This window comes from Vicugna pacos, chromosome 1 (assembly GCF_048564905.1).
Source record: "Vicugna pacos chromosome 1, VicPac4, whole genome shotgun sequence".
Lineage (NCBI taxonomy): Eukaryota > Metazoa > Chordata > Mammalia > Artiodactyla > Camelidae > Vicugna > Vicugna pacos.
The window spans coordinates 79,214,244-79,226,627 of record NC_132987.1 but is presented as its reverse complement, the minus strand read 5'-3'; the positions used below and the strand labels follow the sequence as shown (position 1 = coordinate 79,226,627).

Below are 12,384 nucleotides of genomic sequence, written 5' to 3'. Positions count from 1 at the left end.
GAGTTCACACACTGGTAACGCACAAGGACACACACTCTTAAAGATAAACAGCCATCCTCCCCACAGTCTGCGCTTCTTGTTAAATTCAGTGTGTGCTAGTTAAACCTTTGCTGAGAAATACACCCACTTTCTGCATGTGCACACTTGAAACAACAAGAATGTATTTTCTAATGCTGCTCTCAATAAGTGATGTTTGCATTTTCGAACTCAGACGGCTCGTGGATGCATGCCTCTGCAGCCTTGTGCGTTCTTGGTGTGAGAGGCGTATACTATCAGAGGGCTGACTTTCTGCATGTCCCATTGGCTTTACCTGATACAACTTATACCCCAGACATCACCCTTGCCAAGTACTTTTCTTTCCTTCATTTGAGCAACTCCTGATACTTTGATTAGTTCATCAACTTTTCCAGAAACAAAACAAAGTAGAATCATCCGTCTTTACTGTCTACAGATGAACCTCCTGTGACACTGTCCCACAGTCACTGTCCCACAGTCACTGTGTATTTAGGAAGTGTACCTCCAGTGACATAATTTTTTCTATAAATTCATCTGTGTCTCCTCTATTTCTGTCCTAATCGCAAAACGCTTAAGGACAGGCCCTGAGTCAGCCAAGGCTTGGCACGGTACATGCCCCGCAGAGCTCTCTCAAGCTTTTAGACAAAAAGAATGAGAGGCTGTTGGGGAGATACATGACCAAGCTGTTGAGGGAAAGAAAACAATCATTTTTAGGATCCCTTCAGAATCTAGAAAAACATTTAAAATATATTATTTTGCTTCTTTTCTACATGTAACGATCTTTATTTAATAATCTCTGAAGGTAATGTTTTAAAAATATCTCTTATCAAAATCTAATCTTCAGCACCTGCCATATACATTACTCTGCATTTCTTGTATTAGCTATCCCAGTCTTAATGGGGAAAGAACTAATGCAGAAGAATCACAGGCCAGGGAAGTGGTAACACCAAATCTGAGTGTATCTGAAATGATGACTGAGCATGTGCCACGTGTAAGTCACTTCCCCAGTATCTCTGAGTCAGTTTTATAAATACATGTACTAATTTTGAGGAGTCTTTCATAACATCAAGAAGAATCAGTGTGGTATATTATTAGGTTGAGTACAAGCTTTAATTTAAGCTATAGTTATAAGCATTTCCACTGACTTGTTTTTAAGTTGCAGAAGGAAATTTTAAGTTAATGTTTAAGTTAACTTATTTGGGACCCATATTCATTTCTAACACTTTTAGGGAGCAGCTTCAAGATAGATGTTCAGGAAACTCTTACATTTTTTGAGAATCTAACTTTCCAATACATGTTGAACATTAAAAACTTCATGATGATATTTAAAGTGGCAATATTTACAATCACCAATAACTATATACAACCCAAATGCCCCTCAGTGGAAGGATTAACAAACCATAGTTTGTTTTTACAATGGAATACTTACTCTGAGCAATGAAAAATGAACAAACTATTGATACACTTCACAACGTTGGTGAATATCAAACACATTGTGCTAAGCAGAAAGAAGCCAACATCAAAATTCAAACTCAAAAATTACTGTATGATTCTATTTATATGTCCTGGAAAAAGCAAAACTATACGGACATAAATCAGATTGCTAATTTCCATGGGTTTAGGGTAAAGGGAGAAACTGACAGAAGGCACAGGGATTCTTTTAGAGTGATGGAACAGTTCTGTATCTTGATTGTGATGGTGATTACATGACTATGCATTTGCCAAAACTCACAGAACTGTATGGGGTGAATTTTAGTGTACATAAATTATGCTTTAACAACTGGAAAATTTCACTTTAAGGTTAAAATTCATTTTAATTCATTTAAGATATTACAGATAAGCATGTACGCTTAATACCCCCAGTGGCTTTCAAATTTTTTATCTAATTCCATTTAAGCCTACAAAGAAATGTCAACAGACACAAGAAATGCTTGGACCTGGTGGAATATGCCAAGATGCCCTCACTTAATGTGAAAGTAAAATCTCATTTTAACTCTACACATTTTCTATGAATGGCTCAATACGTTCATAGAAAAATGGAGACTGTACGGTAGGTCATGTCTCCATAGGACAAAAAAGAGACAGTATCAGTAACAGAACTTATATCGCATATTTAAATAGAATCCAGTGGCTCGTATTTCTGTTTAAGGCTACCTAATTATTTGTGATCCTAAATCAGTTTTATGGTAAATTACAAGTAACAGATTTGTCAGACTACTGGGATTAATGTTAATATCGGTTTTCATCTTAGCTTTTAGTCAGAGAAAATGAAAGATCAGTGGCATTTGTGGCATCCCCCACCCCGATTACAGCCCTCCTCCAAAGGTCACTTTCCCACAGAGGAAGAGAGGGGGATTAGAATTCTCTCTGAATTTAGAAATTACAACACTGAAGTGAAAAGGAGAAAAACAGTGCCCATGATATTTACTCTGTACCCTCTCCACACACTATTGCTCCTTCTGCTGAGGCTAGTTTAAAATGAAATAAATACTTGCAGCCCTCAATTCTTTTCACCAGTGTGTCAATAAGTAGGTTCTAGGGACTCACTACAACACATCAGAAAACCTACGCTAGGATGGCCAAGCTGCTCTGCAGGAGATGTGAACAAAACTTAATTTATAAATCAATAAGAATATGCAGAAAAAAATAAAGTCTGAGTTTCAAAGACTTGAGTCATTTCAGTAGGGCAAGACTGAATGCACAAGCATTTCTACATGATACATCAATGAGAGAAGAGTGCCCCAGCAGTCATAATGAACAAATTGAAAAGAAGGACCCATCCCACAGCATCCTGTATCTGTCATGTCAATCGTTCCTTACAAAGGACTGCTGTCTTCAATAATGGTGCATCTCCCCAAGGTCAAACAAAAATAGTGCGTCATCTTTGCAAGTCTTTAAAAGACTTTAAGGTACTAGAAGGAAAGCTGGTTCAAAAATTGATAAAAGAACATCCCTGTTCATTCACTAGGGTTAAGAGTGCTCTTAATTATAGCTTTATCTGCCACTTGAAAGTTTTCTACCATATTTTCTTATCTTTAAATCAATGATATTAATTTCTTATCATTGAATATAAACAGGGTTGGTGTAAAACTGAAGTGCACATTGTCTACACAAATTCTTAGGTGAACAATAACAGAGCATGTTTTCCTGCTCTTCTGCCATTAAGTGTAAATAACAGAGCCCGGTAGGTACTGTATCAAAGATGAAAATTTTCCATCGAGTTTATTTCCCTTCAGTTTTTAAGAATTAAAATGTGATGTTTGTTTTAATAACTCCTGTGGCTTAGTACTTTTTTTCCTCTTCTTTGTCTTTCACTCCTCAGTCAAAAACAAAACTAATACTTCCCCTCTCTGATGAATTTGACCAGCACTTCGGTCAAATCAGCCCAGTTTTATCATTTTGCACTTCTCTACAGACCATCTCGGCCGTGGTTTTAAGACAGCCACTCTCAGGTGCACACCTGTAGGCCCGGACGCCGGTGCTGTCTGTGCTGTCTGGGGGGGTGGACCTACTGGGTAGCTCACTGGAAGGTGGTAGTGGTTGAGGCTACATTCGCAAATCCTCATTTCTAGTCTGTTTTTCCCAGCAATTTGGTATATAAAGGGAGATTATGGTAATAAAAGATAGACAATGTATACTAAGATTTTACTACACAGGAATGTTCTAAATATGCTTTCTACAATATCAACATTATAGGGGTAAATGATACAGTTTTAACGGTGTTATTTTAATATCTATTTCTATATTGTTTAAAAAATATTACAGGATTATATTCATATCCCTAAGAGTGTAATTAATCTACCAAATTTGGGCAGTGGGCATGTGGAAATGAATTTATCAACTTTAGATAGTACCTACGGAAATAGGTACTTGTATACAATGTAAAGTTTAAAGCTTAGATGGTACATCCAACTGTCCCCTTGACATCACTTTGGATGTGTGTGCTTAACAGGCACCTGAAACTCAAAAGATCCATAAATTTTACCACCTCTGCTGCCTTCCCACACCTGCTCCTTCTATCTTCTCCCTATCTTTGGTAAATGGCACCAACGCATTCATCCAGTTTCTTTAGCCAAAAACCCATACAAGAGTCATCCCTGACATATCACCTCACAGACACCCAGTTTATTAACAGGTATTGTACTGTTGGGTCAAAATACAACCCAAAGCTGACCATGTAACTCCATCACTATCATTCCAGTCAAAGCCCTGACTGTACCTGACTGGTCCACGACATCAGATGACTGCACTCTCCATTGACTTCCCTGTTCCCACTTCTGCTGTCCTAAAGACAATTCTTCACATAGCAGCCAGTGAAACTCTTTAAAAACACAAACCAGCATCACGTAACATTGATCAAAACCTTCCGACAGTTCCTAAAACTAACCGAAGTCCTTACCATGCTCTAAAGGCAGTACACGATTTAGCTCCTGCAAGATCTTATTCAGCTCCAGCCCCCCTGCCCTTCTTGTTGTTCTTCAGATACTTCAGATATGCCGAAAGGATTCACCTGCCTCACTGTTTTGCACTCCAGTTCTCTTTTTTTTTTGTTTTTTGCTCAGACCACCTCATGGCTTGCTCCCCTGCTTCTTTTGGGTTTCTGTTCAATGACCTTTCCTGATGACCTCACCTAAAGTGTAAACCTGCCTATCACTACCCCTTTCCCTGCTTTATTTACCACTACCTGACAATATACTTGAGTTACTTGTTCCCTTTTGGCTCGCCCTAACTAGAGCACGAATCCCAAAGAGGATAGGATTTTATCTTGTTCACTCTGAATCTCCAGTCAGTACACACGGCTGAATGAAAGGATGATTGTTAGGCAAAATCTGGATTCTCTACGCATTGAGCTTAAAATATTAGCACCCTATCTATTGGTTTAGAAAAAATACAAAGATCAACGCCACCATCTCCAACCACAGAAAACCCTTTCTACAACAATATGAATAGTGATTCATGTGTATTTGAAAGCTTGATTAACATGTCAAAAGGTCCATTTCTAAAAGACAAGGCCCAAGAAAAATATTTGTCTAAAACAAAATTGGCATGCTTCAGCATTGCAGAACATTATCTTACCTGGAAGTAATTATTCCATTATGATGATAATTCCTTTGCTTATTTGCCAATATCTTGTGTCAAGTAAAATAAATATTTTTTACTGTTTCAGGTTTCATTTTGTTTAGTTTCAAAAGATCAAATTATTTTAAGATAAATATAATTTAGTAAAAATTGACACTACATGTAAAAATAATCCACATAATTTTTTTATTCTTCCCCTAAAAAATTACAATCACCCATGTTTCAAGCTGTTATTTAAAAATTTATACCTAAATGTCAATCAACTTGGTTAAACACAAACCATTTAAGAAAAATAAGTAAATCCACACATACTAGTACAATTTCAGCTTACTTTTACTACAGAATATCTAAAAAAAATAAATTCAATATTTTTCTAGGTCTCCAGGTAAATTACACAATAAAAGTCACATAATTGCAAACACACTATTTTACAAGAAAGTAAACACTATCAGAGTCACCTCTTCTATCAGTTTAATGGGAATCAGAGTAAATCAAATAATTTACCAATACACTTCAATAAATATTTATAATAACACAGTATAGATTTAAAGGTAAATGTTAGCTTTGACATTACTGAATTCAACATTGGGATTTTCAACATTTGTGAGAACTGTCAGGGTCTATGTTGGGTGGCAATTTGTTTTGTTTTGTGTGTTTTGTTTAGTTTTTCTGGCTTTGGCCTAATTTTGAAACATGCACTAAGACAGACTCTAACATGGAAACAGGTACCTGAGCAACCAATATCCCTATTTCACTGAGTGACATTTTGCTAAGACTATTCTGTGCCCCTACAGAGCTCAGTGTCTTTACTCACTGTACTCTGGTTAAACACTCTAATGAAGCTGAGGTAGACAAGACATCAAAATCAAAGCAAACTCAGCAGGAATCCAACTTACACTGGCTTCAGAAATGGTATGCAACCAACCAACTATAAATGAACATTTAAGTTTCCAAGTACTTCATATATAATTAACACTAAGGATGACAGCCCCTTAAAATAACATATATGGAACCTAAAAAGTTGAAGCTCAAAAAGATTTTAGAGATCATTTAAGATAAACAGATGGAAAAAGTGAAACCTAAGGCAGTACCTTTTTCAAAGACAGACAAATACTTAATGCTGGAGTAACATCTGGGACCAAATGTGATTTTATTTTAATGTTCACAATTACGTGCTGGTTTCATAATAAATACAGTGCAGCATAAATGATTAAGAAAAATGATTAAAATATTAAGCAACAAAGGAAGGCATGAAATTATCTCTACAATGTAATCTAAATCACATAACAAATCTAAAATGAAAAAATGTCAAAATGTTAAAACTCCAGGCACTGATATTTGCAGTATGTATATGCTCATATTTAATTTTTTCCTTTTTATATATTTGCCATATTTTCTACAATAAACAACTGCTACCTATATGGCAAAATAAAAAATAAAATGGAGAGATAAACATGCCATTAACATATAAAATAGATAAGAAATAAATTTCTTCTGTATAGCACAGGGAACTATATTCAGTATCTTATAATAAGCTTTAATGAAAAAATATGAAAACAAATATATGTGTGTGTGTATGTATATACGTGCCTGGGACACTGTGCTGCACACCAGAAACGGACACACTGTAACTGACTATATGTCAATAAAAAAACCAAAAACCAAAAAAACAGGCCGTTAAAAGCCAACACTTGTATTGTTAACTATTAATGTGCAGTGCAAAACAGAAAACTAATTTGCTGTTACCAATTCACTGTTAAAGTATTTCTCTGGTTAAGCAAAGCAACTGCATTGTTTCTGAGGCAAAAAATCAAGAGTAAATGAGGAGAAAGTACATCCACATGCATATATAAGCTTAAGTATTAGGAAAATATCAATAAAATGCATCTTTCTATGCATTTTTTTGTTCTTTATTTACAGAATTAAGCACTTAAAATATTAACTATGAATGAAGCGAACTGTAACCCCTGCTTCTTACCCCACTTGCCAATATGAATTTAACAGACAGAATGTAAAATTTTTATCTCTAATTAGCAAGATTTCATTTACTTCATTTTCGGATGTTCTCTGAATCAGAGGTAATGCAGCTTAGATGTTTTAATTATATTACACATATATCCAGAATTCATGCGAGGCTACAGCATCATGTTATCACTGATGTAGAGCCTACTACACAGAGTATGTGCATTTGCCTCTAACTTCTATGTCTGCTACATATCCAGCAGCACCAAGAAAAGTGGCCACTGGAGAACTGTCCAACTAGCTTAGTTTCCCCTGTTCCCTAAATGATGTCCAATTTCACACTCTTGCTTTTTTCTCATGCACACCTTTCCCCAATTGTGCCCATCCTCCATGACTCAGGAAATTTCCATCCTCTCTATACAACATCCTTGACTTACCAAGTCTTTAACAGCCATTCCTCCAAGCTTATATAAAAACTAACAAGGCAGACTCATACAACTTACTGTATAATGTTCTCTTATAATTTCAAGTATGCTAACTATTTTAAAGCAGATTGTAAATTTCTTGGAAGCTGGTATTCAGCTTCTCATTCTCTTGCGTTCAGTGACCAGCAGAGGAAGGAGTGAAGGTGCTCTAAGACTTTCAACTAGAAAAGGGGATCTTAGCAGATAATGAAGTCAACCAACCAAGCAACCAGGTATTCTCAGTATATTCACTAAACAGCTAACAAAGTAAGGTGTTAAGGGAGAATCAGAGTTGATAAGAAAAGGGTTTTACCCTAAAAATCTTATCTTTTTAATGTGGAGAGGCACTTTAATATTAGAAAACAGTAGCACAAAGTGCATAATTAAATGTGTACAAAATAAACTCTAGGAGGAGGAAGGAGAACCATTACGACTGAAGTCACAGAAGATTTTATAAAGAAACAGAGCCTGAGACATGGATCTCTAGAATAAAGATTCTGAAAAGTGGTGCACAGGAGGCAATAGCATGAAAGACTCACAAAACCAGAGGGGGAAAAAATCAAGACAGGGCTGGAGGGAAAGCATTAGGAATCACTGAACGATATTTTAGTTGAGTAAAATTCTGTGGATCTTACTGATAGCAGGAGAGCACAGAATTAATTTAGAAGGCAGGAAAGAACAATGCTGGGTTTTGAGTAGGAAAGTGGCCAGAAAGCAGAATTTAAATTACATCAGGTATGTGAACTAGCTATACTGGAGGAAAGACAGGCAGCTTGATTTAATACAAAGAGGAGGAAAATGGGAATTAGGAGACTCGGCTTCACCCTGGTTTGATGTGGGCAGATAACAGCACTTGTCTGACGTGCCTCTTGTGCCCCATTTTCAAGTGAGACACCTCGGTTAACTCGTTTTTCTAGCTTTATAATCCATCGATATTAATTCTGAGATCATAGCATATGATCAGGTACAAAGCTCTTTCAGTTGTCCAGTTATGAGGCAAAACCAGGGCAATAGGGAAGATTAGCTATATATAAAAAAAACTTTAAAAGTCAACAGGATTTTAGTGGCTGAATGGATGTGAGAGATGAGAAGACTGGAGGAGATGATTTTATGATGTCAAACTGGGTATTTGGGACAGACATGACACCTCTGAGGAAGAGAGGTGAATTGGACGGAGAGCTCATGGCCCTACTTGAGCTTCGTCTTGGATGCTGGGAGGACTTAGCATGTAAAGCAACAGAGAGAAAGCGATCTTAGCATGTCGGGAAATCTCTTCAATGCTGTAGTTAGCAGCAAAGAATCAGAAAGGATTTTGATTTCCGGTGCTTTACTTTCTAAATCCAGCTGGATCATGCCCACCGATGCATTGCTAGTCACCCTGTACTTTCCGCCCTGAGACGCTCAAAACCACTACTTACAACATCTCTACGCACGGAAAAATAATCTCTAAATTCAATACAACTTACTTGATGCTGGGGAGAAGGGTGGCAGCTGGAGGGGGAGGAGAAAGTCGGGGAGGAACGTCATACTCTTCACTCCCCAGGTGACCATTGGAAAAGACCTGAAAGGAAATCAAAGGGTTAGTTTAGAATTTAATTCTTGGGGGACCTTAAAACAACAGCAGCTCTTAGACAACCTATAATTGTGAAAAGAATATATAACTTGTTTATTTAAACAAGTGAAATACAGCATTTACTTAGGAGTTAGGAGCACTCTAGTGATTATTCACCACCACCCAAAGTAGTACCAAGTTACGTGAAAAAAATGCAACATGGTTCTTAAACATATTGAGAGGAAATGCTGTAATTTCTATAAATCAGATAGAGACAGCTAAATAAATGAATAGCAGAAGTCCCCAAACATGATCAGTTTTTATTGAAAAATTAGTGTTCTCCGTAAGGATTCAGTAAAGAAAAACCAGCACCGGTGTGATTCTTATTTCAATCCCTCCCAAATGTAACTGTTCTGAATTGTGTCTCCCTGAGATTAAAGAGAACATTTGCAAACTTCTCAACAAAACAGAACATGAGTACAATCAGAAATGCCTTTGTTCTTTCAAGGTTGAAGCTTCAGCACTACTGGTAACTAGAGACCTGGTCCAGCCTTCTAAATGCAGGCAATTTTAAATACAATTTTTAATGTGTGAACAACACAAATCAAAACTGTTACCTTGCTCCTAAGGTACCACAGAGAGCCAGTGTCTAGTTATTCAGAATTCGGAAATTCTGATTCAGGTTGCTCAGTTACATTACAGGAACTGTAACTGTCTGAACAACTGCTCTTTACCAATCCAATGACTTAAATTGAAGCAGTTTAAAAGAAAAAAAAGAGAGTAACTTTGCCAAGACATATTTACAAGAAAAAATTAAACAGATTTAAAGACCTTTAAGTAATCATTAGAGTTTTATCATGAAGTTCTTTTCCAAACTCTTATTAGTTCATATTTAAAAGCTGGGGGCCAATTTGGGGCAAAAAGGATGAAATACAACTTTAATAGTCCTACATAACCCAATCAATGACCTGCCAATTTCTTCCCTGCCACCGCCCACCATAGTTCTAAAACGGTGTTGAAGCTTTAGAATGCACAGTGAAAAAGCTGTATCCTTCTCTATCAACTTAAAATAAGAAAAGAAACATGTTTAAAAAATACATCTGAAATATGTCAATGTTTGTATTTCAAAGCTACACAATATAAATTTTTTAGCATTAGTTTCACTCAAAAGATCAGTCCTATGCTATAGCTCTGAGTTCTTTTTCAGTCTCCCCTCATTAGATACAATACACTACAGACACACTATGACAAAAAGATATTCTTAATTTTATCTTAGGTTTCTGACTAAGGACCAAATAAGAGAACAAGACAGATTTTTTTGAACTTTGTTGGAGAGAAGAAATTTCTATGTAGATATTAATTACTGTAAAGTTCAAGAAAACCTTTAACATAAAAGAATCCCTTTCAACCAACAAATACATGTATCAAACCACAAATGCTCATTGTGATAATGGGGCATAAAAAGTCGTCCTTATTTGGAGTCCTGTGCATGGTGCTGAAATGGATACAAAGTAACATTTCTGCAATCAAATCTCCTTGATGTTTCTGACACAAATACATTTAAAATTCATTTTGGAAAATGTAACATGGGTATTATATGCAATTATTTATTTTATTATGAGCACGTATCTAATATACTTTGATACCTAATAAAATGTCAGCAGTCATAAAGTAAAAGGGAGATACAGGGATAATAGTTTCTGTTGTATTAGTTCTACATGAGTCTCTTTCTGGATAGACTCTGATTTCTTCATTTTATAGGACATTCCTTCAATGCTTTACACAAAGTAGGGCTTGAATGAATATTGACTGCTGACTGGCTTACATTATACATGTGTGCAAACAGTAAAGGACCTAAATATGCTGGTACTAAAGTGATGTTCATATTTCTGCTCATCCAAAGTGGCTGGACGACAAGATTTAACATTATCTCGTTCTGAACTCCATGTTCCCACCTGCACCCATTTCATTAAACCTAAAATCATTTCACCTGCCATTACCTGAGGGCACGCACTAAGTCACAACTTTCTGAGCTAAAAATAAATCTTTTCCGTTCTCTGGAAATCTGAAAAGCCTGTCTGCAAATAGGGAAAAACAACCTCAAATGTGCAGACTGACAGTAGCAACTGAAGCAGTGCACACTGAACCCTCAACGAAAGCAACATTTTTTCTTCTGCCTTCCTAGCTCGCTGTCCCAAATTTACCACAGTTCCACAGGAAATACTACCAACTTGAATATTCTGGTCCTACCACTCTGCTGCCAAAAAGCTTTAAAAGCTCTCATCTGTCTACCACACTAGAGATAACTTAGTGTGTGACACATTCCTTAACTGCTTTCAGTTTGCCTTGCCATAGTTTCACCCACCGAGTTTACTCTCTCTGTGTGCCCCACAGTCTGTCCTCAGCCGGCTCCCTGCCCCGTCCGTATCTCCCCACCTCCCTACTCCTCCTTCTGGTCATATCTACAAAAGAACACCTGCCAACCTTTTAATGTTTATAGCCAGTGACCCTCCTGCACAAAGCTTTCTTTATTTCTTCTTTTACCCTGCATCTCAAGTAGAATGTCTTTTCTCCCATGCAGATCCCACATTGTATCTTCCAGATGCTTCTCCTATGCCTTGTCTCTTAGTTAATCGTATATGTGTCTTACCCTTGCTAGACTGTGCTTTACTCATTTTGTATTCACCACAGTACCTTGAACATCCTCAATACTCATTTAACTGAAAGAGGTTGAAGTAATAAAAATACATTAAGGGAAATTTAGACTTGTGGAAGAAGTATAATCTGAGATACCATATAATGTATTATAAACTCTAGGTTGTCCAAGATTAGTATTTTTCTACATGCCTCAAGATAGCATTTTATCCAAATTTTAAGTTGGAAATGTTTTCTTGTGATTCAATAGTGTCTAGAAATTAAGGTTAAAGCATTTTGGGACCCTTGAGATGTAGGGAAAACAAATACTATTGTAATAATCTTAGCACAATTAAGAAAAACCTTTTTCATGTACAAAATCCCGAACACAACCCCTTTTCCTCATCCCGCACGTGTGAAGCCACACATACACCATACTAAAAATATCGCTGTAATTTATCCTTCAACAACATTAGATTAGAAATGAAACCAGTGTACACAGAGGGCTTATTTTCTGGAAGAGCGCCCCTGAAATTTATAGATAAGTTTAAGGTCATTCATCTAAACATGTGCCTCTCCACCGAAAGAACAAAAGCCACAATCTCAAAAATTGGACTCATTTGACCTATTTATCTGGCAACATCTTCAACAGATTATTGTATGCAGGGTTATTTTAGA

At 36.6% G+C, this 12,384-nt stretch overlaps 1 protein-coding gene across 8 annotated transcripts in view; it reads right to left on the bottom strand.

Annotated features, from left to right (window-relative positions):
• The window catches only part of CBLB (Cbl proto-oncogene B), a 258,056-nt gene that overhangs the window by 26,460 nt on the left and 219,212 nt on the right, over nucleotides 1-12,384 (bottom strand). For all 8 annotated transcript variants that reach the window (XM_072965889.1, XM_072965884.1, XM_072965902.1 and 5 more), the window contains one exon: nucleotides 8,987-9,081. In XM_072965889.1, the coding sequence (XP_072821990.1) occupies nucleotides 8,987-9,081 (95 nt within the window). The remainder of the gene's footprint in view (nucleotides 1-8,986; nucleotides 9,082-12,384) is intronic.